Below are 27,840 nucleotides of genomic sequence, written 5' to 3'. Positions count from 1 at the left end.
TGGTGCCACTAGTTTTCTCTGAAATTAACTCCCAAGCTCAAAAAAAGCTCTCAAGTTGAGGCCAAAATGGAGGGGATATCCCACCCTATCCCGAGAGTCCACCTCTACATCAAGACAAACTCTCCATGCAAAAATAGGGAGCAAATACATAAGCAGGGATGCCGTGTTTTCAGTTTTCGTGTCCCCAAATAAAGTGGCAGCCCTGTCAATGTAATTGCTCCCTATCTTTGCATGGAGAGTTTGTCTTGATGTAGACGTGGACTCTCGGGGTAGGGTGGGATATCCCCTCCATTTTGGTCTCACTTTGAGAGCTTTTTTTGAGCTTGGAAGATGATTTTAGAGAAAACCAGTGGGACCATCGTGTTTCTCGCAAACTTTTACATAAGAGTCAACAGCCAAATCGCTAATGCCTCACACATGCAACGTCTCCATTTTAAAAAGTCTGGGACAGTGCTCGAAACTCACAGGCGCCACCGCGCCATATTCGCCCGAGAAATCGGTCATGGCGCCTAAAAATGAAGGCTATGCGCCATCGTGGCCCCTAAAAATCCCCAATCCCCCCCATCCTAATTTTTCTGTTTGGTGTTTTTTGGAGCTTTTCTCCTTTTCAAGTTACAGCTACTATTTCTGCACGTACAGCATCTTTCGTCTAACTTTTCACTGAATGCGTCGTGATGTAAAGGCAGAAAGTCAATTTGGCCCGTAAAAAATCTTCAATGGCCCCTACAAATCGAGCCTGTTGAGCACTTGGCTCCTGAAACTCAAAAGCGAGTTTCGAACACTGATCGAGGCCCAAATTAATTTTTGCTCCGCATGATATATTTTACTGTCTCTCCTCGCTGCGAACCTCGACTGGCCAGTGCGACTTCTGTCGATCAACCATGTAATGAAGATGTTGCATGTGTGAGAATTGCGATTTGACTGTTGATTCTTATGTAATAGTTCGCGAGAAACTGAAAACACGGCATCACTGCTAATGTATTTGCTCCCTACCTTTGCATGGAGAGTTTGTTTTGATGCAGAAGTGGACTCTCAGGATAGCGTGGGATATCCCCTCCATTTTGGCCTCATTTTGAGAGCGAGCTTGGTGGATGATTTCAGAGAAATCAGTGGAACTCATCGTGTTTCTCGCGAACTTTTGCATGAGGATCAACAGTCAAATCGCAAATTCCTCACACATGCAACATCTTCAGTGCTGTCAGCAATTAACCGTGATAGAACTTCATCCGGTCTGAATATCATCCCTAATCCAAGATCTAGAACTTTTCGATTGTGGTATCGGTCGGTTCTGCGCGGCTGGAACGTCCCGAATTCACGGGATCGCAACTTTGCGCTTGGACCATGCTGCCGTGCTAAGGAAAAACGCCGTATGAACATTCGAGAGGTGCCAAATTTCCCTCGATAAAATGTCAATTATTGAGGAAATTTATGAATATTTTCCCTTGAAATTTTCAGGTCTTTTCGGCGGAATTGCAAACAAAATTATCTGAAAAATTGGAAGGAAAATATTCATGAGTTTACCAGGAAATTCGTGTTTTTCAAAGGAAATTTGGCAACGCCTGAAGGTTCATACGGCGTTTCTCCTCAGCACGGCACCATGGACCTCAACGACGGGTAATCACGGCCAATCAGTTGACAAAAGCCTTTTCGCGTTCCTTAGCCTCTCCGCTGCAGCCGGTACCTCCCTCTTCCTCTATCGCGAACCGTGGCCGGGCCACGTACCTATCAAACAATAAAGTGGATGTACAGGGTGTAAACTAATATTTAGTCCTGGATTTTCCTGATTTTTCCTGATATTATAGACGAGATTACCCGATTTTTCGCGCGAATGAATTGACACACGTTCGATTTTAAAAATCAACATATTTGATGAATCGAATCAAATGTTTGAAAAATGTACGAGCACTCAGAATTTTCTGATTCATTATCGATTTTCCTGACATATTTCCGATAACATTGAATTTTCTGATATTTTTCAAATTTTACTGATAGGAGACCCTTTTATATCCATGCTTGGAGTCGTATTCATAGTCGTTACTTAAGCACTGCCGTGCTAAGGAAAAACGCCGAATGAACCTTCACGCGTTGCCAAATTTCCAGAGACCAAAGAGTCCAGACTCTTAAAAACATCGACAAGAAAAAATACTCTTGATTCAATCAGATTTAAGCTTAAATTAAGAACCCAGCCTCTTAATTTGAGCGGATTTCCTTTTGATTTAAGCTAAAATCTTATTGAATCAAGAGTCCTTTTTCTTGTCAAAGTTTTCAAGAGTCTGGACTCTAGATCCAATGTGTGTTTTTTTTCCAGTGATTGTTAACTGTCTTAGTATGTATAAAACTCAATTAGACGTATTTTTGCAGTATGGAACTGAAATCTCTGACCCAGCCGTAAAACCACCTATCTGCATAGAAACTAAGGCACATACGCTGTTTCGAAACTGAGCCAAGTATTGTAGTTCCTTGCTGCAAAATTAGTCCAATTCAACATACTGCTCGGCTGCGTGCCACAATTTTAAGCTGTTTCTGGTCAAAGCTACCCGAATAGGAGGAGAAGATTTGCGATACAAGACTGGTGCTTAGCCTAGTAAGAACCGCATTCCTGCTTTGGGTCTCAAAAGGAGGTATGTGGTTCCTGCTTTGCACAGCAGAATGCTACACTTACGTGCCTTTTTCCATTATGAAATCTCTAATTTTCAGAGGACAAGGCTTCCAATGGTTCCTCGGGAACAAACGTTCTTTTTACAGAGAAGTAGCTTTTCTGGCGTTCTTACTCACAATAAAAATGTTATAAAGTACTCACTTCAAGTTGTATCAAAATTTGAATATAAAGAGTGAAATTTTCCGGAACGGAAGAGTTTGTGAACGGAGTTCCGGGTTGTGAGTTCCGGAGTTCACTCCGGAACGGAAACTCCCCTCGCAAGACGCATGGGATTTTTGATAGATCACTGAAAAAGTTCAGAATGAAAGCTTTACGATTCAAAAATTAGCCTGATTCACGCACTTTTTACAGGAACGTAGCTTTTTTGGCACTCACGCTCACAATAAAAATGATATACTGTACTCACTTCGAGTTTTACCGAATTTTGAATATAAACAGTGAAGTTTTGAACAAGAAATTAAGATGCGAGGGGAACATTAATAGATCCCCGGATAGGTTCAGAATGTGAGCACTGCAGTAAAAAAATTAGCCTCACTGCATTTCACTTCGCCTATTTTCCTCTCAGTATCATTTTTTAAAAATAAAAAATCAAGATATCTATTGCGTCGGAACTATCTATTATTGTAGTGTTTATTTTAGATTATGTTATACCTACAAACTTTCACGGCAGAATTCTGCTCATTCATGTGTTGAAAATTGTAAAAAACGAGAGGAAACCAAACAACAGGTAAATTCAATTTCATTGAATCTTGTTAAAGTTATTCACCCTATACACAGTCGGGAATTTTCACCAATTTTTTCGGGATTTTGTGTATTTTTCTCGGCCCTACACCGAATATCCTACGAAGTAATCTAACAATGAAGGCGTCCCCTCTCCTTCTTCTCCCTTTAAGTATGATTAAGTACAGAAATATGTACATAACGAAACAACACAGGAGATTGTAAAGCATCACAATCCAAGTTCGTGTCTTTATAGTGTTACCAACGATGCACTGATTTCGAACCCTTTACCGGTCCGTCCGCGTTAGGATATCGTCCGAAGTTTGACCCAAGAGCACTGCACTAACGCTCTAACGCTGGAGCACTTTCGCTGTCACGAAAAAGGACCGAGCTTTAGAGAGTAAATGTCCGTCTCTCCATCTTCGTCGGCTTTTACGCACTTTCTGATTGCTTCGGAGGTAAAACAAACCCACACGACGTCCTCACCGAGAAAAGGAATAAATACGTAAAAACCTACGATCCAGAGGAAGCCAACCAACCCTATTTTGGTGAGTTTCGAGCTTCTCGAAATCTCGAAGGATACAACTTGTCTTTTCAAACGACCGGCGATTTTTGAGTCGTATCGAACGACTTTCATAGATGAAATCCTGTCTCGTCAATGGTATTTATCGATCAAGATATCGATGACGATTCAACAATCCAGGTGCTGCTATCCTTCTGGGAGCCCTCGTCAAATTGCATACAGGGTGTCCAATATCGATAAGCGGATGTCCTAGGGACAAGGAATAACACAGATAACTATGGTCGGAACTGTATGTTACAAGGGGAGGGTATGGATTCGATCGACATGAATCGATCGAAAAATGAAGACGTGAATCCATCGACATGAATCGATCGACACCGATTCGATCGACAAATTATTAAAAAAACCGCTGTCGATTCGATCGGCATGAATCGATCGAAAAATGAAAACGTGAGCCAATCGACACCGATTCGATCGACAAACCTTGAATTGATCGACAAACCCGCGAGTCGATCGACAATCCCGTGAATCGATCGAATTTTGTCGACGGAATCGGTGTCGATTGATTCACGTCGATCGACTCACGTTGTCATTTTTCCATCCACTCATGTCGATCGAATCGACACCGGTTTTTAATAATTTGTCGATCGAATCGGTATCTATCGATTCATCTCGATCGAATCAGTGTCGATGGATCATGTCGATCGAGTCGCGTTGTCATTTTTCGATCGATTCATGTCGATCGAATCGACACCGGTTTTTTAATAATTTGTCGATCGAATCGGTGTCGATCGATTCATGTCGATCGAATCCATACCTTCCGTTACAATTAAGGTGGTAAAAAAGTGCTGGGTCTGCTTTCTTTTACGGGGAAAACAAGGCTAAAAAGGTCAATAATTTCAATTAGAGTAAAACAATATGAGCTCTTATGAGTACCAGCACAACTTTGAACGTTTGAACTGAAACGTGGAAATTTTTGAGCTTTTTTTTTGCCTCGTTTTCCGCGCAAAATGGTGTGCATCCAGAACTATTTCACCACCGTAGAGGTAGATTCTCCGGGCTAAATATGAATTTGTAGTTCCGTCATACTGTTTCTATCAAGTCCTTTTGAGGGAGTTGTCATCAAGAGGGATGATGTTCTTCAAAATATTGTAAGAAATAATCGTCCTCATCATAACGACAGATATCAACCGAATAACACCAAATACTGTTTTTTTGGAATTTTCAGAAATACGTCCAATTGAACGTATTCTTCTAAAAGGAACTTAGTGCATAGGATTTGTCTGCGACACAATTCTGTTTATCATATAAATATTTCCAATCTAAAGAAATAAGTAAATGTTTAAGGAGAAACTACTTCGCTCGAAAAAAAAATCAACCGTTTTTACAGTGTGAGGTACCCTGTATTTTGTTCGGTCAACATTTGCTCGGAAAAAATGTCGTAAGTTCAGTTCACCGGAAACTCCTACACAAAAAAATACAGAGTAAAAATACAGAGCAATGTAGCCGAGAGAGTCAAAAACTCTCCTAGCTCAGGGCTGGCTTTCGAAAAAAAAAAACGTCTAATAAACATTCAAATGTTGCCTAATTTCATCTCAGAAAATACTTATTTGTGAGGAAATTTACAAACATTTTTCATTGAAATTTCCAGACACTCTGGATCAAATTAGGGATACAATTTTCAGAAAATTTGGGAAAATAACCTTCACGAATTTCCCCCGAAAATTCGTGATTTGTTAGAGGAAGTTTGGCAACATCTGGAGGTTTCTATGAGGTTTTTCCTGAGGGAGCCGCTGGTGATCCGCTCCACTCATGAATGAAATTAATAAGCATTTGTTGGATTAGGTGCGTGTGTAAATACGATTTTATTCCAACGGCCGCGCGCGGAGACTCCCCGAGTGACGTCACGCTGGCCAGCGGTCACTCGCTCTGTTGACCGTTACTGTTTGTCTTGATAACGTTATCGACCTTTCGGAAAATCCCACGGGAGCGGGTGGTACGGCAGGTTCGCCGAGAAAATGTCAGGTTGTCAGCGAGCTCCGATTCTGAATCTGAGAAAAAAATCCTCCTTACGTGAAACGGAGGCTATGGATTCGATTGGCATTAATCCTTCGAAAAATGAAGACGTAAATCGATCCATGAATCCATCGAAAAATGAAAACGTGAATGGATCGACATGAATCAATCGACACCGATTCGATCGACAGTTAATTGAAAAACAACCGTGTTGATTCGATCGAAATGAATGGGTCGAAAAATTAAAACGTGAATCAATCGACGTGAATCGATCGTCAACCCAGTGAATCAATCGACAAAACCCGTGAATGGATTGACAAACCCGCAAGTGAATCGACAAACCCGTGATTCGATCGACAAAATTGTGAACCGATCGAATTTTGTCGACGGAATCGGTGTCGACTGATTCACGTCGATCGACTCACGTTTTTATTTTTCAATCCATTCATGTTGATCGAATCGACACCGGTTATTTAATAATTTGTCGATCGAATCGATGTCAACCGATTCACGTTTTCATTTTTCGATCGATTCATGTCGATCGAATCGACACGGTTTTTTAGGAATTTGTCGATTGAATTGGTGTCGATCGATTCATGTCGATTGATACACGTTTTCATTTTTCGATCGATACACGTTTGCATTTTTCGATCGATTCATGTCGATCGATACACGTTTTCATTTTCCGATCGATTCATGTCCATTGAGTCCATACCCTCCACGTGAAACAATATATTTGTATTTCAGAGACGCTGCAATAACAATCGAAGCAATGTAATCGAGGGATGCAAAAGTTAAATTCGAAGATCAACTCTTGTTTTCACCTAATGATGTTTGATAAGGATAACCTATTGAGGGGGGGAAAAAAAACTATCTAAAATTAATTTTTTTCGCCTCGAAATTTGATTTAGTTCCGTCCTGCTGAATTTGTTTGCAAGTCCCATTCTCGTGGGCAAGAACTATAAAATCGAAAGATGAAGTAAATGCCAAAAGACGCCAGCTTTTTTTCTATGTTTGTCTTGACCCCTAGCTTTTTGTGAGAAGGGGGGGGGGGGGCTTGACTGCAGAGGGGTACACTGCACTGCCTCCAGTTAACAAGGTCCGTTTGGTCCTCCTTGTAATCGTTCCGAGCATAGATGTCAAACTGAGTCGAAAAAGTTACCAGATTTTCAAGGGAGTCCTTGATCTTGACTATAAATGTAAGACAGGCATCGGCCTATCCTAAAACTTGAAACGTTTTTGTTATCTTTACTTTCGTATGTATTCTTTCATGTTGAGATACGTCATTGCAATCCCCTGATGATGTCTCGTTTATGTGTCGAAAAAGTTGCGAACTTTCATCAGAGCCTTTAATTTCCACAAACAAGGTAGGGACGGTTCTACCCCAGGACTTCGAAGAATGATTCAATCAATCGATAATTTCTGGATTTTAAGACATCCATCGGAATTCGCGAGCATCACATCATGTTGTAGAACGGCAGATATGTGTACACGAAATTGGACCCAGGAACATTTTGGGCTAGCTTTAAAAGTTCGTCAGAGGTGAAAGTCGCAAAAAGTTGTGCCCTCCGATTTGTGGTATTTACCCGGGGCTTTTCTTAAGAGTCATCTCAAAGTATCTTTACGTCAAATAATATGTACAAATACCCAAAGTTCTTTAACGAGATGAGGTGTCCATAAATTCTGAAAAATGTCTTAAAATCCAGATAGTATCAATTTGACCTCATTCTGCAATTAGAAATTACAATTTCTGGCTCAACCACAAACACAACTATCTGTATAGGAAAACCAATGGCGCATATGTTGTTTCTATCATGAGCCAGTGATTTCAATTCCTAATTGCAAAATTTATTATATTTAATCGATAGACCATTGAATCGCTCGCCCAGATGCTGAAGACCCACCTAAATTCCTATATTAGATAAGTCTATTTCGAAGAGGGTCTACTCAGTTGGCTATGTGTCTGAGGGCTAATTATTAGACAAAGCAGTAGGCATAGAAGACAACGGGAAGCTTTGGCGCCGTCCTGCGCCAATGTCAAATTACCGTACATTACTGGATACCACTATTCGTGCTCTACGCTTGTGCTAATTGCATACGCAAAATATTGAAGGCGCTTTGGTTTCTTTTACGTTGCCGTATTTGCGACGTTGCGCACAGTGCGGCATCCTTACAGACGATGTGGACAAAAATCGGTAAAGGTCACTTAACTTTAAATAATGAATTAGTAGCACCGACACAGGAAAACCCTTTGGCGCTATCAAAGTAAAACACTCGAGGAATAAGAAAATGTTATACCTCAGAATTTTTTGCGTATTTTTTGAGAAAAGTTCATTTGAAGTTGGCAACCTCAAATCAGCCTTATGTTAACAATGTAAAAGCAACGTAAAACACACAAAGAACTTCAAATATCTCTCACAGTCGCAAAAAGTCGCGAGATCTGTTTAGTAGAAGTGAAAATGGATGTATGAGGATTAAATAAGTATCAACCACCCGGAGCATTTTGCGTTTCTAGCGAGAAATTTTCTTTGAAGTTGACGTCTTTTTCCCGTGAATTTCTATAAGGACCAGCGATTCTCGACCCATTTCCCACCCACTTTCAACCCAAATTTTTTTAAAAGTAAAATTTTGGTTACGAAACATGTATCAAAGTTTTGATAACATGCGCGCACCAGCCGCTAGAGCTCGCTGAAAATAGCGGGAAACTATTCTTCCGTGATAGCGAAGAGAGCAGTAAGTGCAAAAATGAAGTTTTGAGAAAACAGGTTCGGAAGCCTCTGACCGGAAAATTTTATTGAAGGAATCCTCTGTTCTTTGTCAAATTACCACTAAATACCCGAAAGACTCTGAGAAATCGGTTTGGATGATTAAAAATCGACTGATCTTATTTCAATTACATTAAAAAGGAATTTTTCATTTTCATGCTAGGTTATTGTTAAGCAAGACAGCCGTAAGTGCTATCTTCTGCATATGTTCATAGTTGCGTTTTGGACATACACAACAAACGCATTTTCAAGTTAGAAATTGTCAGAAGAGGGCGGCACTTTACTTGAAAGCACTGTTTTCATTGGCTCTCTGGAGAAACAGTGTCACGCACTGCTGTCTTGCCTAAAACTACGTCATTTTTTGCGCACTTACGGCTTCTTCATGTTTCTCGTTTTGATATAATTAAGATGAATTTCGCTGTTTTAGCAATTTCAGTGATTTCATCTAAAATAATTTAGACGAATTTTGAAGGGAACTCGATTTCGAAAATGTGACACTTACTGCTTTCTTCACTACACTGGAAAAAAAAAAAAAAACACATCGGATCTAGAGTCCAGACTCTTGAAAACATTGACAAAAAAATGGACTCTTGATTCAATCAGATTTAAGCTTAAATCAAAAGGAAATCCGCTCAAATTAAGAGGCTTGGTTCTTGATTTAAGCTTAAATCTGATTGAATCAAGAGTATTTTTTCTTGTCGATGTTTTTAAGAGTCTGGACTCTAGATCCAACGTGTTTTTTTCCCCAGTGTATCACGGCAGTATTAGCTCTTGAACGAATCTGATCCGAAAAATCCAGTGCCCGGGTCACAATCCGACACCCCGGGTGGCTCCCGAAATCAATTTGTTTATCAGTCGTGTCTGGATACTGATTGGTGCGGGCTGGTGCTGGTGCTGGTGCTGGTGTCATGCCGGTATCCTCATTCACACCGACCATCAAGCATCGAGCATGGAGCCTAACTCAATAGAATTTTCGCGTTTATCCGATCGATTCGTCTTGAATCCTGTTGAATCCGATGTGACTGATGTCATCAGTGCTATGATGCAACACCCATCGCAGATCCGTCGCCGTGAAAAGACGACGAAGTGATCGATCCAACGGAAACGAGCGGGAAATAATGTAAACATGACCTAAATGAGGTTAGGTGATAAGACTGAATGGTTGTTTCTTTAAATTTACGTTCTCTTTTATGTCCCAATTAATAATGAAATTTTATGGCGAACAAATCTGTAGGAAGAATATGCTTTGAAGGATATGGCCAGTGTGAATAATTCAGTTCATCTAAACGAGGCTATCTCCTGATTTTAACAATTTCTATAGCAATGAAAACCACTACCTCCAATTTAAATACTAGGGAACGGCATGGAGATCGAGCTTCAAGGAATGGGTTCAGCTTTTTTACCCGCTTCATAGTTTGTCTCTTCATTTTAATTATAATTCGGAAGAAGAATGAAAATTACTTACCATCATTTTTTGCCATGGTCCATTCAATCTTGCGGTAACTTACGGTTGAAACGTGAAATGGATAACGATCATGAAAACTCTAGAATATTTTGAAATTCCGATGAAGGATGAGTTATGAGCAAAACAATGGCATCGGATTCGCGCAAACCCCCAGTGTTCTGTTTTCCTTGCTCGGCTAATCGTCATCGCCCGTGACTCATCACTCAACGATCCCCTACCCTCCGTGCGACACCGCAAGCGTTGCCGTTTTCCCGGGAAAAACCGCCCGTTTCCCGATTCTCCTCTCAGGGAATCAGGCTGATTTCCCGCGAAAATGGCAACGGTGGAGACGGAGGATGCGACGTATTTCGGAACCCACGTCGACTGTTGACCGTGACCTCTGTGACTAGATGACCGGTTCCCGCGTGGAGGTGTGTGCATTGGCTACGGAATAGAAGATGACAGGATTCTATCGTCATGTTGTGTTATTAAGTTGCTTCCAAATGAAGACAGCGTATCATACTTGCGGGCTCATAGTTGAAATTGTTAGAAAAAGCTGCAGACAAAGAGGACATCAGGGTGTCTAACCGGTCTCCGACATCAGGTCACCGGCTCAAAAGTCCCCTATGTCCCCGATTATCCCCGCTCTTGGAGGGGTGTCCCCGATACCCCCGAAAGTCCCCCATGGACCACCAGACAAGGTACAAATTTAAGCAATCTGATACATGTTTCGTAACCAGAATTTCACGTAAAACACGATTAGCGCAACGAATATTACTGAAAATAACCCCTAACGAAGATTTCAACGTTTTTATTTCACATTGGTTACAAGGAATTTTAACTGCCCGCTCACAAGAAATTCAAAGCTCTACGTAAGTCAAATCGCGCAGTACAACAGTTTCAGCAAGCTTCTCAATCGAGCAATGTTCATTTCCTACCATGTGTTGTTCCAACTATGAGCAATTTGCTGAGCCAAAGCGTCAAAATTGAGGCTGCCAGATTTTTAAATCGCAGATACTGTCATGATAACGTTTAGCGCACTATGTGAATCACGTAGAGCATTGAGTTTTCATGAGCGGGTGGTTTGAATTTACGCATCAATAATCATTAAATATCTTCGTAAGGAGTTGATTTCGGTAATTTTCGTTGTGCGCATCGTGTTCTACGTGAAATTTTAGTTTAGAAACATGAATCAGAATGCTGAAATTCCCACCTTGTCTAGTGGTCCATTTTCTTGTTCAGGTCACCAAAAAATGGAAAGTTGTCCTACACACCGGCATTTTCAAATTTTCCCGCCGGTCGCGGCGGCGCGGAATAATCAGGAATAGAAAATACGAAGTGTTGCTTGGTTTTTCGTATGTTTTCATCGGTTCAACGTATAAAAAAAGATGAAATGCACTATTCCAAACTCAAATGAGATGCTTAGAGGACAAAGCGCATAAGTGCAGTTTTTGAAAAATTCGAGATGTTAATGACTTCAAATAAAAGCAGTCAAAGTTCATATTTTGTGCAAAATTTTCTCCCAAATGCCAACCAAAGTCAGTTTGAACTTTCTGCCGTGAGGATTTATGTAATTTCAAAACTTTAAACAAGTATTTCTTGGAACAGCAAAAACTGCACCTATGCGCCTTGTCCTCCAAGCCCCTCAAATGAAGTTATTTGTTCACAACTCAAATTAGTTTTCCTTCTTCTGTTTCAGGTGAGACTCAGAAGAAACTCAGACTTTTTTTGCATGCCCTCAAAGCATACTGGGTAAGTAAGCATACACAATGTCAGGTTTTACTTTAAACCCCAGTTCACCCATTCCAGGTTCCAGATCTGTCACCAATCCGTGGGAAACATCCTTTTCTTGAGTCGGATGAGATGGTTTCTAATATCACTGCAAAAACGCCTAGATCCGAACTCGGAGTTTTGCCAATCAACTCTAACCGCACAAAAAATGCTTAGTTTGACCATTTGCATGAAACTTCTACAATTCCATTTGGATTGCATTTCGCAAAAAGGAACCAAGAGCATATCAATGTTGCTAGAATTGGGCAACTTACATTATTTTGCAATAAAATTCCTGACATCATGCAAGAAGTTAAATTTTCAAAGGTAATTTTCGTCTTGAATTTATATAGTTAATTGGGAATAAGGATGAAATTTAATTGGATGATCAGTCTATAGTTGCAAGGTTAAAAAGTTGCACAACCTTAGCAACATTGGAATTCTTGTGGTTCCTTTTTGCAAAATGCAATCCAATTATGGTAAAAACCGGATCAGAAAGTCAAGAATGATGACACATAATCCTAGTTTAACGGTTGCTTCAGTGTCGCGCGAGCCAGGGAAAGAAACGCCGTGGAGTCATCTTTGCAGTGTGACGCGCCTTCAATCCCGCTAGCGGCCATATGCTTACACCCGTGGTCGAATAGTTATCGCAAATAACTCTTGCATTGCGTTTGATGCAATGCGAGAAGTATTCATGCAGGCTTGTAGGCGCTAATATGCCTTTGACACCGACTTCAATGTTTGGCACTAATCGTGCAAAAAATCGTGCAAATCATTTTCACACGCTTAGCGATATTGGAATGCTCTTGGTTCCCTTTTGCAAAATGCAATCCTATTTTTCTTTCGTTGCATGCATTATATATCTCGCTGCCCTCGCAGATAGAAGAACTGTCATCAAAAAACTAAAACAAAAAAAGTCGAAATTCCATCATTTCTATGTGTTGTAAGTTGCCAGGAGTAAAAAAAAAAACACACTTGAAAAATATGTGTTCGTTCGTCCAGCATTCTCTGTTTCTGTGCACAGCCATATCTGAAAAGCCATCCGTTCATTTATGAAAAGTAGCATGGCAGATCATATGTATTGTCCATCTCCTTATTTTGGTGTACGCCAAAATGGAGTTGTTGCATGTGTGAGGAATTTGCGATTCGACTGTTGATTCTTATGTAAAGGTTCTCGAGAAACACGATGATGCCTCTGGTTTTCTCTGAAATCATCTCCCAAGCTCAAGAAAAGCTCTCAAGTTGAGGCCAAAATGGAGGGATATCTAACGGTATCCTGAGAGTCCACCTCTACATCAAGACAACCTCTCCATGCAAAGGTATGGAGCAAATACATAAGCAGGGATGCCGTGTTTTCAGTTTTAGAGTCTCCAAATGAAGTGGCAGCCCTGCTAATGTATTTGCTCCCTATCTTTGCATGGAAAGTTTGTTTTGATGTAGAGGTGGACTCTCAGGATAGCGTGGGATATCCCCTCCATTTTGGCCTCAACTTGAAAGCTTTTTTTGAGCTTGGGAGATGATTTCAGAGAAAACCAGTGGCTCCATCGTGTTTCTCGCGAACTTTTACATAAGACTCAACAGTCAAATCGCAAATTCCTCACACATGCAACATCTCCATCGGGAGGCTTGGGGGCAAAACGTGATTTCTACTAGAGTACCTTTATAGACAGAGTATGGCCATTCGTATATCTTTTTACTACAGGAAAACTGTTCCGCTTTTTGATTGGTCAACGACTTTTTAGGCTTCGTGATGCTCTTACGGCCGTAAATAAAAGATGGCGGCTCACCGTAACATCGACAAGAAGCTAAATTTGACAAAAATTTCAATTATACGGCAGTAATAATTTAAACAAGCATATCTACGAATAACACACGAAAACATTGTTAAATGGTCTTTCACCTTTATCACAGGAGGATGTAAGATGTGCATAACCTCAATCTTGCTTGCTGATAACGGCCATCTTGTTTGTTTATTTACGGCCGTAAGAACATCGTGTCAGCCTATTTTCACGCGACCAATGAAAAACCGGAACAGAAATGGCCATACTCTGTCTATAAAGGTACTCTAATTTCTACCAAGTTCACATCATGGAGACTCACTTTTTTCTACTAAATCTCCCGGTACCTCGAGGACATCAACGAACGATGAAAATAAAAAGCAAGAGTCCTAAACACTGGAAGCAAGCGACAACGCCGATTCGAGCTTTATTTCTCGCTCGACGATCCATGCGGGCGCCTAGGCTACCGGTCCCCTTCGGGGAGGGGGGGGGGGGGGTTGTCAAAATTGACGGCTGACGATGGGCACCCGGGAGAACGGAAAAGTACCCGGAAGAGATCCTTTAGACTGCCCCCCCCCCCCACCGTTTACGAACCGGTCAATTCGGCTCGACTTATACCGCTGCTGTCCGAAGGACCTAACCCAACTTCTTTCATCCTGGCATTCTCGTACGATGGGCTGTTTTTGATTGGAGAGCAGTGGTGAGGCGTAAATGATCGATAATCGATATTTTCCCATTTGAAACTGTGGTGAAGAATCGATTCGTTGCGAACACCCTGTTAATCGATCCTTTTCCATAGGTTTAAATGACAGATAGATCGATATATCGCGAAGCACGCCACGCCGTTGTTGGAGAGAGACACCAGGAGGATTCTAGGCGCCGTCGAGCAGTGTCGCCGCTCCTCTGACGAAAGGGCGTAACTCAATTTCTCCTTGAGCCCTATTGTCCATATAACTCTATGCTCTCTGGGGCTCACGTGGAAATCGAGATATGTCTGTGCGACAGTAGAGCGACGGTATGTCAGAACAAGTTTTTGAGCATTATCGGTTGGCGCCTCCGGAATCTAACCAGACAGGTGGTTTGTTTTGACCGAATAGTTGTGATTATGCCTTGTGTTATTTGGGTCAAAATAGGAGGATAGCTGAGCTCAAGGTCAGAACTGCGTATCTCTAGCATTAAAGGGTTGCTTCAAATAACTTTTGAAGTTTTTTTTTCTGAAAAAATGGGTGCCATTGACCCATCGGATCAAATTTAAGAAAAACGCATCATGACGCTTCAAGTTTGAATCGAGGAAAAGGGGTTTAAAGTTTTATTCCTCAGTGTTGAGGCATATTTTCCTGTTGAAAATATTTTTTCTCATCTTAGAAATTTTGACAGGAGAAAATGTACGACTAGTCGAACTCAAACCCAAATCCCATCTCATTTGTGTTTTTCCACGATGCGACTTGATGCGTTTCTGTTGAACGCGATCAAATGGACGTATTTCTGCCAAACGGAACTATGTGCATTAAGACATGAGCCTTGATACTCATAAGAATGTACGCATAACAGGGCTCACGTCATAATCCATATAGTTCTGTTCGGTAGAAATATGTCCAAATTATCGCACGAAATTCCATCATATGCAAAAATTACAGATGATTTATTCAAATTACGCTGCATATTTTTCATTTTAGCTTAGATGACTTCATACCGTCACTCATTTGGCATAAGGGCGTATCTCAATTGCCACATGAGCCCTAGAAAGCATGGACTCATATGTAAAACAGGGCTCACGTGGAAATTGAGGTACGCCCGAATGTCAAATGAGCGACGAAATTGCTCGCATGCCTTTTCGAGCTGAAGATGAGCTGAAACGGGAACCGTCTCTTTGCAAATGCCTCATGACTCATCGTAGGTCTCTTGATATAAGGACGTAACTACACCTGGTGATTAACGTGTACTTACGTCGTTTTGTCTGCCGAGCGACGTCACGGCGAAATAAAATCGCACGATTTCGCGAAGGAGACCCGAGAAAGAACACGATTTTTTCGGGAGGATGAGAGAGGCATAAATCTTGGTGGTGAGTCATGGCGAGACTTCCTCGAAAATCTTCGGCACACGACATTTGAAGCAGATTACAACTGTTCTTTTCATTATTAAATTTTGTATTCCTCTTCTCTTCTCTTAAAAGGAATAAATCAATAGCCGCGCTTGAGCGCATCGAGTAACCCAACCTTGCCGTGCCGAGGAAAAACGGAGTATGAACATTAGAAGGTTGCCAAATGTCTATTGACGAAACTTATATTTTTGAGGAAAGTTATGCATGTTTATCATTGAAAGTCTCGGATACTTTAGATTAAATTGCCCGCAAAATTCTCTGAAAAATTTGTAGAAAAGTATTCACAAGTTTTCCGGGAAATTAGTGTTTTTATCGAAGGAAGTTTGGCAACGTCTGAAGGCTCATACGGCGTTTTTTCTCAGCTCGGCAGAATACTGCTCACGATATTTTTCAGGAGGAAAACAAATTGCCTTTACGGCTCTAAATTATCTAATGATGATCGTGATTTTTGGAGATGGGGATTCAAGCCGATTTGTGAATTTTGTTTTCCTCATAAAGAGTGAAGTGCAGAGTAGCCACAGCCAGGGAAGCTCTGTGTTTCGGATAAATTCAGGGGAAATAAAAGAGAATAATAAATAAAAAATAAACTTTAAAAACATAATAACTTTGAATAAATTTATAACATTTTTAGCTATTAACTTTGATGGAACAAAAAGGGAAAATTATTTTCTGAGCGAAAATTTTACGTTAGATTACAACGAAAGAAGACCCTCCAGAAAATAGACACTAAAAAGTAATCATGTTTGTAAAGATAGCGTTTTCACTGACATCACCTCCTCGCCATTTCGGCGCATTTTTGGGCTTGTTAAAAGCGGGCCTGCACTGTGTTTTGGCTCCAAAAATATGGAATAAATCATTATGCAATCTACTCACTTGGTATTTGCAGGAAAGTAATCCGTTTTGATAAGGATTCATGTATCAGAGTTCTGTACTCGCACCTTATCTGGAGGTCTGTAGAAAAACTTGTTTTTTTGGTTTCGCTTTCGGTTCGCTGAAAATTAATCAGTTCCCGCGGGAATTCTCTCCTCGCTAGCTTCCGTCTTTTTAACCATCGCTTGGAGTTCTCAGATCTTTTTCCCGGTCTGTCCCTTTATTTGGCCCCGTTTCAAATGTCTAATCATCCGCAAAGTAGCGTACTTAAGTGCATGACAACTAAAACACATGCCAGCGGTCCTGTTATTTGGACGTATTTCTGCCAAACGGAACTATGTGCATTTCAACTACATGAAGTTTAGCACATTCACAAGTAAAACATTCGGTTCAATTAATAAAATATGTTGGTTCGTGTAATCAAACGGATGTCACTTTATTCGTGCAAAAAATCAGGTAACTCATTTTAAAATATTAGGAAAATCAGGAAATATCAATATGAAATGTTAGTAGGCACTCTGCAATTGCATAATGCAAACCAGTTGAAGTTCCGTCATTTTTATCCCTATTTGAATCACTAAATACAAAAAGGGCACATGTCCGGAAAACCAAATTGTTCAAGAGACACAAAAAACTGTTTATTTCGTGGTAGATATTTTTTAAACATAACGACTTTCCAAAAAATATCTACCACGAAATAAACAGTTTTTTGTGTCTCTTGAACAATTTGGTTTTCTGGACATGTGCCCTTTTTGTATTTAGTAATACATTTGTATGCCGATCATTGAGGGTTTAAAGCACCACGAAGAGACATCGAAATGCGGTATATTTTATGGTTGAGATAGGGCTACATGTCTTGTCATAGATTCAAAGATCGGGCCACTGAAAATCTTACCGCGCAGAGTAAGTACCGCTGATCGATAAAGGCTCTTGAAATTTAAGTTTTAACGACAGGTATAAAAATTAGACCAATGCTCCTTTTTTACCACTTCACGTTCCCCCGTCAGCATCCGTGCACTTCTTCACTTCCTACACTGTAAACTCGTCGCCCCACAAAAAGAAATTAAACATTTCAGAGTTTATGGGGGCTCATAAAGAGTGCAGAGCGGTTTCTCAAAAGCCCGGCGCTATTTTCAAATGCTGTTTCGCGGCTTGAGGACCTCGGATTGCATTCGGACGTGATTACAGTGACTTCTTTGTAAGTCTCCGTTCTCGCGAAAAATCATTTTGAATGCAAATGGATTAGTTGACAGCATTTAATTGGAGGGAATAATATTTCTCATAAGTAAGGCTGCGAGTTTATATTATTCTTACAAACTCACCAACGGAATTTTTCACATTATCTTGATAATACTACCATGTAAAGTATATGTATATATACGTCGCAGGCAATGGAGATGTTGCATGTGTGAGGGATTTTTGATTTGACTGCTGGTCGCAACAAAAGTTCGCAAGAAACACGATGGTGCTACCGGTTTCCTCTGAAATCAACTCGCAAGCTCAAAAAAACTTTCAAAGTGAGGCCAAAATGGAGGGGATATCCCGCCCTACCCTGAGAGTCCACCTCTACATCAAAACAAACTCTCCGTGCAAAGATAGGGAGCAAATACATTAGCAGGGTTGCCGTGTTTTCAGTTTTGGAGTCCCCAAATGAAGTGGCAGCCCTCTCAATGTATTTGCTCCCTATCTTTGCATGGAGAGTTTGTTTTGATGTAGAGGTGGACTCTCAGGGTAGGGGGGATATCCCCTCCATTTTGGCCTCACTTTCAGAGCTTTTTTTGAGCTTGGGAGTTGATTTCAGAGAAAAACCAGTGGCACCATCGTCTTTTTTGCGAGCATTTACGTATGAATCAACTGTCAAATCGCAAATCCCTCACACATGCAACATCTCCATTAGCAATCGCCGGCAATTTGCAAGCGGTTCACATGTTGTTTCAATAAGTGGCAATAATGCGCATCTGCATAATGCAATTTTTAAGGGTTATGGTCTTCAAAAGTACGAGCGCGGCTTGAAGCGCCTTCATTTTTCGTGATACTCTACGCTTTGTCACGATGTTGGTTTAATTGCCTCTCCGATCTCAACCCAACTAAAGTCAAGGAGTTCACTACACGCTCTTCTGCGTGTGCATATTTCTGCCATGTTTTTACGGATGGAAAAGTGTCTATTCACATTATAGGCAACACAGTCAGCACTCTAATCTTGTTCTTTTATTTTTAAATTTTATGATTTTCTGTATTTATCCACCACTGGCTTGTAAATTGCCGGCGATTGCCAATGGCCTGCAACATATGAGGCATATATATGATGTATGATCTGTAACAATGGCGGATGTGAAAAATTACCTTTTCGAAACACGCTTAAAAAACTGTTTTGTTCACACAAAAATGTAATATGTTTGGCTCTGGCATAATGTACAGATCTCGAGGATCACATCTCAAGTATTTTCTCAAAATTTTCTCGATGCGAAAACAGTTTTTTGAATGTGTTTCGAAAAGGTAATTTTTCACATCCGCTATTGTTACATATAAGTCCTCATATATAAAGACATTATTCCAAAACGTTTTAACAGTTTGGCTTTCGTCATCAATATTTTAGCATTCCCCTCCCCTGCAAAAAATAAACGAGTGAAGCATTTGCTGTCATAACATAAACGTATACAGATTTGACGTTGATCTCGAATTTTTTCTCTCGTCCAACATCGAAAAAATTCGGCATAGGTTCCCGGATCTATGGAGTAAAATTGTGGGGTCAAAGTCGAAAGTTCTCCGATTGGGCTGAAATGAAGCTAGTCCCCCTGGAAATGCTCTGCTGAGTCCGATTTTCTGGTTTAAAATGCCTCAAAAGTTCACTTTAGCCCACAATTGGCGAAAAAGAGTGTAAGTTCTCGGAAATTGTCAGACCTGTCAAAAACAGCCAATAACATTAGCCTCTTGGCTCAGCAAGCTACGTTGAGTCTTGGAACCTGGCACAATCGATTTTACGTCTCGCAGTACGTAAAATTCGACATCAATCTCGAAATTCAGCATAACAGCAACCCCACATTATCTTTAGATATAATGCCTACATTTTTGAAAAAATATTCCCTGGTTCACTCGGTTATGATAGCTTAAAAAACATAAGAGGTGTGATTATTTCTTCTATTATCGTAATTTTAATAGTTTATGAAAAATGTTGATTTTGTCATTCAATGAAATCTCTTTAGGTTTAAATTATCAGTAAAAATACACTTATTTCTAATTTCTAAAATTAGTATTTTATTTTAAATTCTTATATTTTTTTATAATTAATTCTTATTCTTAATTATCTTATTTTAAAACTTGATTCCTAGTAATCAGCCAAACGAAATCGATAGATTTGTCTTCAATACAGAGAATTCTGTTAACATACGAACAAATCTCTTGTTTTCTCAATTGCTTGCTTCCGTTTCGCCTGAAACTCCTTCAATGGATCTCGATAATAGACCCTCCTGAACTTGAATGGATCGGATATTTTAGACCTTCCTCCCCTGGAAATCTGGATTAATCTGCGTAAACTTGATATGAACGGAGGCGGCCTGAACTTGCCCACAAATCGGAAAAGTTTATCTTTTTGCCTTGATTTCTAATTATACTCGTATACCCTCGTAATTTTCCTTGTCGGGGTTTCCACATGGTTGCAAAATTGAACTATCCCTAGGGCTCTTTTTTTCAAGTTTGTTTGGTTAAAAGTTCAATGTCCTTTGATTGCTTTCTAGAAGTTTTAACTCAATTTTCTCCGCTGGGTGATGGGTTTAATCGGAGTTTTAAATGCACCGCTAGAAGCAGGTTCACTTTTTTTTTTGCAAAGAAGCACGCCGCGACCGCAGAGTGGCTCGGATCAATGGGAGAGGTCGGACAAAATTTGGAAACCTTAAAGCTTATAACTCCGTTCATACAAAACGTTGAGATTTTATAAGTGGTGGAATTGGTTTCCTCGTGAAATTTTCTCGCAGAAGCAACCCTTAAAATTTAAAAAGTGACGAAATAAACATGAAAATGTGCAGTTTTAGACCAACATCTCACGTCTGACCTCTATGATTGACTCGATCCACTGTGCGTCGCGGCCGTGTCAAATTAAACATGGATTTCTTGATACCACTATTCGTGCTCTTCGCTTGTCCTAATTGCATACCCAATATTTTGAAGGCACTTTCCTTTCTGCTGTTGCGTGTGCGAGTGCGACGCAACCGACCCACCGACCGGCGTGGCGCCTTGCTAAATAAATAGGGATCTTTTAATGCAACTGTTCAGTGCTTGAAGACTGACCGGATGGCGTTCACACAATATTGAAGGCGCACCAGTGACCCATTTAATCAAATCCGAAGTTAAGTGCCCGGCTCTCAAAATTTAATCAGGAATCCCAAAGCTTAAAAGAATTCCACTTAGGTTTTTTTTTTTTTTTTTAAATTGATAGACAAAGCGATTGACAAAGAAGACAAGGGGGAAGTGGTTGCAATAGCATTGGTAGGGCCGTTCTTATAGACGAAACATTGGAAAAAAACCACATTGGATCTAAAGTCCTGACTCTTAAAAACATCGACAAGAAAACATACTCTTGATTCCGTCGGATTTTTGCTTAAATCAAGAACCAAGCCTCCTAATTTGAGCGGATTTCCTTTTGATTTAAACTTAAATCTGATTGAGTCAAGAGTATTTTTTCTTGTGAATGTTTTCAAGAGTCTGGACTCTAGATCGAATGTGTTTTTTTTCCAGTGGGAGGGAAATGGTGGACTAACTGTAGAAGTGTAGGGTCTCTCATCGATTGCCTTTAGACAGTCTATTACTTACCTCCTTTGTCCGTCGCGACCACCTGTTTCCACCAATAGAATCTCTCTTGTTTTCTTTTGTCTCCTTTTTCTGTAGTGCTGTCTATCAATTCCAATGAGTAGCCCGCAGGAAATTTGGAAAATGACTTTGCACTCTTTCAATTCCGCATCCTTAGTAAAAATGAATTATCGTCCTGTCCTCGGAAGACGACATTGTCCTCGGTGGAGGACAAATCGTCGCTTGGCTGATATAAGGGCGTAACTACACATTGACATGAGCCCGGAAAAGTATTGTGTCGTATGGACGACAGGGTTTATAGGTAACAAAAAAGTACTAACATTCACGAGTGGGTCCGGTGAACGCTCTCCAACGTCCACACGTTGGAATAAACCTCTTGTTTCCTCTTCACATGGATGATTATAGCTTTGGTAGCACTTTGTCCATTCTCAACTTGCGTGAACAGAAAACTTTCAAAGTTTTCAAAATTTTGATGACGCCTGAGTTTGGATACAAATCAGCTAATAGTTCTCCTACAAAAGTGAGGAAAACTCGCAAATAAACCTATGATGAGCCCTATGAAAGCTGACTGCAAATCGTTTAGATCGTATGGCTTCGGCTCAGCATCTTCGGCATCTGTTCCCTCCGATGGAAATGTCACTGCGAAGCCCTCATATTGCTCTAACGTTTTTCTCGTGTGCCCAGTTTCTAGATTTTGATAAATTATTCGATTCAATTTATCATAGAGAAAAGAGTTTTTCAAGGAAAGGAATCATTACCGGATACGTAATCAGGCACTCTTGCATTAGATGATACTCAGTTTCAACTTGAAATCCATGCCTATAAGAACATTCTCTTTACGGATGGAAGAGAATGGTACACTGATCATTGCAGCATCCATCACAGTCATCGAAAGGATATTCTTTTTAATCTCCACAGTGCGATTTCTAATAAAATTAAAATCTGCGGATGATTCATTCTTCTCAGAGAGACTAAGATAATTAACGAATTCTCCGAAGAATTCGGCCACAGAGTAATCGTACAGATTACTCACCAATTTTGCACTTAGCACCTCAGATTGGTTTTGCTGATACAACATTTCCTGTTCCAATTCAACATCATCAAAAGCTATTTGAATGAGCAGTTCTGATTCTTCCAAGGCTTTCAACGAATCAATTTCCGGATACTGAACTCTCTTGCTAAGAAGCGTTGTCATGCAACCCAAAAAAGCATTCGTTATGATGATTGCAGAAAAACTGAAAATCACGAAGAGGACTTTTCCAGTCGAAAGATGGCCCAGGCGCAGGTTTGCTGGGCTACCACACATGAAGTACGCGTAAACAGTTAACAGAGGAGATGAGTTTCTGTAAAATTCAACTTCTGCGTCTGGGTAGAAGAAGTAGAATACTTTGCATTGTAAATAATTGAAAGTGCCCAGAATGATCCAGAAACAAACAATCGTGATGACAATGAGTATCCATACGAGTGGCGAAAAGCTTTTGAAAATCACCAGACCTTGTGACATAAAACCACTGTGTGGAGTTGCAAAGCACAGAGATCTCGTATCAACGCTGACTGAAAAATCATACCTGGAGTAATTTGCTCCTTCTACATTTAGTCCATACCCAAACGGCTGCAAGTCTATGTCGAATTTTAAGCCTGCTTCAGTACCGTAACTGTTGAATTGGTCTTCCATGTCTTTCGTATATGCGTACGTCGATGTGCAATTTACAACACGTATAAAGTCATTCAATACTGCCTCGTACGATGCAGCCCAAAAGCTTGAGGACGAAGGTGGAAACTTATATTCATGATTGATGGAGTAGAATGTGGTGATTGATTTCCTGTGCATATCGCTCCAAGAGAAGACGAAGAAATTTTGATTGGCCTCACCCTCAGTTGAGATGAGTTTTTCCATGAAGGGATTATATCTTTCACAACCATGCGAGTGGCAAATGACTGATCTTATTCCTCTGAAGAAGCGCCAAAAGAATTTGAAACAGAACATCAAGCTGGCGACCGGGTCTGTATCCACAGTGTACTTTTTCAGTCCATTCCCTATTCCAGAATTCTCTGTTTTTAATAGTTTTGTATAAGTCGGGTGGCTGTAAAACTCATCGAAATTTTTTAAGATGAAAATCAGATAATTCTTAGAATTCCAAATTTTATTGATGTACAAACCTCGAGTTGCATTAAATACTCGATCGCTTAGAATCGAGTTTGGCTCCAATTCGGCTGATGATAGTCTCAACTCTTTACTGCATGTTTCTTCCCCTTGCGTCCAAAGAGAACGTCCATCTACTGTCACGCAATACGGAGGTAAAATACCCTTCGACTGATGTTCTTTTCTGATTTTCTCGTATTCCAGATTGATCGAGTCTCCGCCGTTTACGTCTGAGAGTCCTGAGTATGAGATAGTGTAAAGAATTAAGCTCATCAGCTCTCTCATATCTTTGAGGAGGAATATGATATTCTTGCCATGATCGGTATTGACAGCGTTTGTCAAGTGACTGTGGTGGGATATCAAAACGGTTTTAATGGAAGCTTCATGCAAGCGTTGATTAAAGTGCTCGAAAGAAGGTTCGGAATGCAAACCGTCCTCGTAAATGTAAAATAATTCTTGTTTCGATTCCTCGACTATGCTTCGACATGCGTTGAAAGCTATTGAAGTTAAAGACTCATCCCATTCGCTCTCCGGAGATAGCGCGAAAATCTGATTGGTTTGCGGACCAAGGAAAATCAGACCAACGGTGAGGAAAAATAAGAGAGAACACACATGCATAATTCGGGAGCGAATATCACGCCTTGCCGTACTGCAAAACAAAAGATAGAACAAATCAGTTAATGATAGATGTTCTATCCGTGTTCTTTTACACGGAATTTTCCATCCTGATACTTCGGCTTTCGATTTGATTTCCTGGAATAAAAATATAGTTTTAATCGCTTACCATGTTAATTTCCCTCGCAGAAACCAATAAATTTTAAGCGGTAAAAACTCCTACTTCGCAAGATTTTCACGATCGTAACTTATCTTCGAATGAGATTCAATTCTTATTTAAGTCAACCGAGTTACCTTGAATATCTTATCAGCCGCCGCTAAAACCTGCAAAATAAACTTCTGCGGAGGTTTGTTAAGCACTCGAAAAGTTACAGCAAGGACAAATGTTTTCCCTATATTTTCATGTTTAATAATTGAGCTGTTATCGGGATTGTACCCTATTTGAAATTCTATTCAAGGTCTCATTTCTGTAAAATCAATCTATGTTGCCGTGCTAAGGAAGAACGCCGTATGAACACTCGAGAGTTGCCAAATTTCCTTCGATAAAAGGTTTATTTTTGAGGACAGTTATGAATATTTTTCCTTGAAATTATCAGGAGCTTTAGGTTAAATCGGGAACAAAATTACTTGAAAAATTGGAAGAAATAAATTCATAAGTTTCCCAGGAAATTCGCATTTTATCAAAGGAAACGTGGCAACGCCTGAGGGTTCATACGGCGTTTTTCCTTAGTGCGTCAGTATGGGCGGGCTACGGAGGGACGCGCGTTAGTCATATGGGCGTATTCGATGGAAGTTCGATGTATCGTTTCTTTCAAAGCAATAGAACATAACCTCAAACCAGAATTTTAGGATATAAGTCAGAAAAGCTGAAAATGACAAATTTCGTTGCAATTTTACGACTCTCGGCGAGTTAGTACTCATAATACGAATTACATACGAATAAAAAATTGACCGCGTTTAGCAGAAAGGAACCAAGCCACATCAGCTTTTGCTTATTTTAACCGGGCAATGTAATGTTTTCAAGAGAACGTTTGTGCGGATTCGTTTGAGAATTTTAAGGAATTTGCGTCGCATTTTGCAGAAAATTCGCTGAAATTTGCATAAAAATCCGCACATCTGTTTTCATGTAAAAAATTAAATTGCCCAATTAAAGTTGGCAGTATAGCTGATGTAACTTGGTTCCTTTCTGCTTAACGCGGTCCATCCGTCCTCTGAGGACAAATCGTCTTGAGGCATTTAGGTGTCTAGCGACGGGGAAATCCGAGAGAACCAGGAAATGTCAGGGATATTTCTTGGATATCAGGGAAATCAGGGGCAACCTCAGGGAATCTGCAAAAATTTGGCATGCCAGGGAATTTCATTTTGCAAGCGTTTTTCGTTTCAGGGAAACGTTAGGGAACTAGGAAAAGCACGGATTTTTCGAGAATAGTTTCGCGAATTTCACTCTTCCGGAAATTTCTACCAAAATTCTACCAGATCCTGCTAATGTCTTTTAAATTTTAAAAATGAGGCAAAAATATCTCGCATAAGTTTAGGCGTCATATATTTTGCTCCATTTATTACATTATATTTCTAAAACATGAAAAAAAAAATTCTCGTACATATCTAATTAGTTAAGTGCGTCGAAAAATTCGGAATTTTTCCTTTTTTGTCAGCGAAGATCAGGGAATTATTTTTTCCGTCTGTCAGAGAAATTTGAATTTTCCCCCGGTTTTTGGCCGGTTATGTCAGGGAAATCAGGAAAATGTCAGGAATGTTTTTTTTTTTAAATTGGAAGACACCCTAGGGTGCTTTATATCATGTCGGTCCAAAAGTGATTTGCTCGATAGAAATATTCAATGGACGTTTGTTTGAATAAAAATGTGTCGAAAAATTAGGAATTTTTCCCTTTTTGTCAGGGAGTCATTTTTTCCGTCTATCAGAGAAATTTGAATTTTTCCCGGTTTTTGGTCGTTTTTGTCAGGGAAATCAGGAAAATGTCAGGAATTTTTTTTTTTTAATTGGTAGACACCCTAGGATGCTTTATATCATGTCGGTCCAAAAGAGATTCACTGGGAAAAAAAAAAAAAAAAAAAAAAAAAACACATTGGATCTTGAGTCCAGACTCTTACAAACATCGACAAGAAAAAAAACTATTGATTCGATCGGATTTTTGCTTAAATCAAGAACCAAGCCTCTTAATTTGAGCGGAACCTTTTGATTTACGCTTAAATCTGATAGAATCAAGAGTATTTTTTCTTGTCAATGTTTTCAAGAGTCTGGACTCTAGATCCAATGTGTTTTCTTTTCCAGTGTTCGCTTGATAGAAATATTCAATGGACGTTTGTTTGGATAAAAATAGAAAATATTGGCGATGACTCGCGGTTTTGGCTGGATGTCGGACGCGTGGCGAGGCTGGGCGACCGGCCGCGAGCGATCGAGCATGTTCGTGCGAAGAGGAGCCGGCTGGCTCCGGGCTCCGGGACGCCAAAGGTTAGATTTTATGTTTGTCCGACGACCGCCGCCGCCGTGGTGGAGGGCAAGGTTATCCAACTAAAAATTGCGTATTGAGTTTTAATTCATCCTGACCAAGCCGTTGCCAACTTCTCGCTGCTGGCCCCAGGATCAACGTGTTACGTAATCAAGCTTCGCAGTTTGCAATGCGTGGCAAATTCTCAATGTTAAAATGTTGGAGTGAAATTATCCCAAAATCAGCGAACATTGTAATACAATGTCTGAAAGCACTGAATATATTGGTGTTTGGAGTGTAGCCGAGTGCTAAAAATAATGTAAAATTTTCTTTAAAAAACTTACATTTTATTAACAAATAGACCGATGCTTTTCGAAGCAAACGCTTCATCGTCAGGGTCACAAACTCGATATCACAAAGGCCGTAATTTAATTTCAAACAAGGTAACAGATTTCATTGATGGTATCAATTGATAACAAGCTATTAGATCAAAACACTCTTAAGTTTATTAAGAGTTAAGTTAGAGTTTAAGTTTAAGTTACTCTTAAGTTTATTAAGTATTAAGAGTGTTTTGATCTAATAGAAGAAATAATCACACCTGTTATGTTTTTTTAAGCTCTCATAACTGAATGAACCACACTGGAAAAAACAACACATTGAATCTAGAGTCCAGACTCTTGAAAACATTGACAAGAAAAAATACTCTTGATTCAATCGGATTTTTGCTTGAATCAAAACGAAATCCACTTAGATTAAGAGGCTTGGTTCTTGATTTAAGCTAGATTCTGATTGAATCAAGAGTACTTTTTCTTGTCAATGTTTTTAAGAGTCTGGACTCTAGATCCAATGTGTTTTTATTCCAGTGCACAACAAAATTCTCGAAAAAGTTAGAAGAAAAAAATATTTACAAGTAAGCCCAAAATTTGTGATTTGTTGAAGGAAATTTGGCGATAAAAGTTCGCACGGCGTTTTCCCTTAGCACGATAGCTGGGAGATCCCAATTTCTTTAAGTCCCCATTTCTGCCTCGGTGTATTTAGCCCAATCTTCAGGAGTCATGTGGAGTAGGTCGTAGGTCTCTTGGCATTGCTTGTGGCATTCTCTGTAGCGCAGAACCAATTCATGTTCGTATGTTATGTGTGTGTTTTCCTGTGGCAAGCAGCTCCGTGAGCATCTGAATACGCTT

General features: G+C 40.0%; 1 protein-coding gene across 4 annotated transcripts in view; it reads left to right on the top strand.

Moving 5' to 3' along the window:
* Positions 1-27,840, top strand: part of LOC109031924 (serine/threonine-protein kinase S6KL) — a 238,593-nt gene that overhangs the window by 128,237 nt on the left and 82,516 nt on the right. For 2 of the 4 annotated variants that reach the window (XR_011900709.1, XM_072305605.1), the window contains exon 9: positions 11,827-11,879. The exons of the other annotated variants lie outside the window; for them this stretch is intronic. Coding sequence is in view for 1 of the 2 variants with exons in the window: in XM_072305605.1 (XP_072161706.1) it covers positions 11,827-11,879 (53 nt within the window). In the remaining variant the exon portion in view is untranslated. The remainder of the gene's footprint in view (positions 1-11,826; positions 11,880-27,840) is intronic. 4 annotated transcript variants of the gene reach the window in all.

The sequence above is a fragment of the Bemisia tabaci genome, chromosome 10 (genome assembly GCF_918797505.1).
Source record: "Bemisia tabaci chromosome 10, PGI_BMITA_v3".
NCBI classification, from domain to species: domain Eukaryota; kingdom Metazoa; phylum Arthropoda; class Insecta; order Hemiptera; family Aleyrodidae; genus Bemisia; species Bemisia tabaci.
The sequence above is the reverse complement of the archived record's forward strand: the minus strand, read 5'-3'. Positions and strand labels throughout refer to the sequence as shown.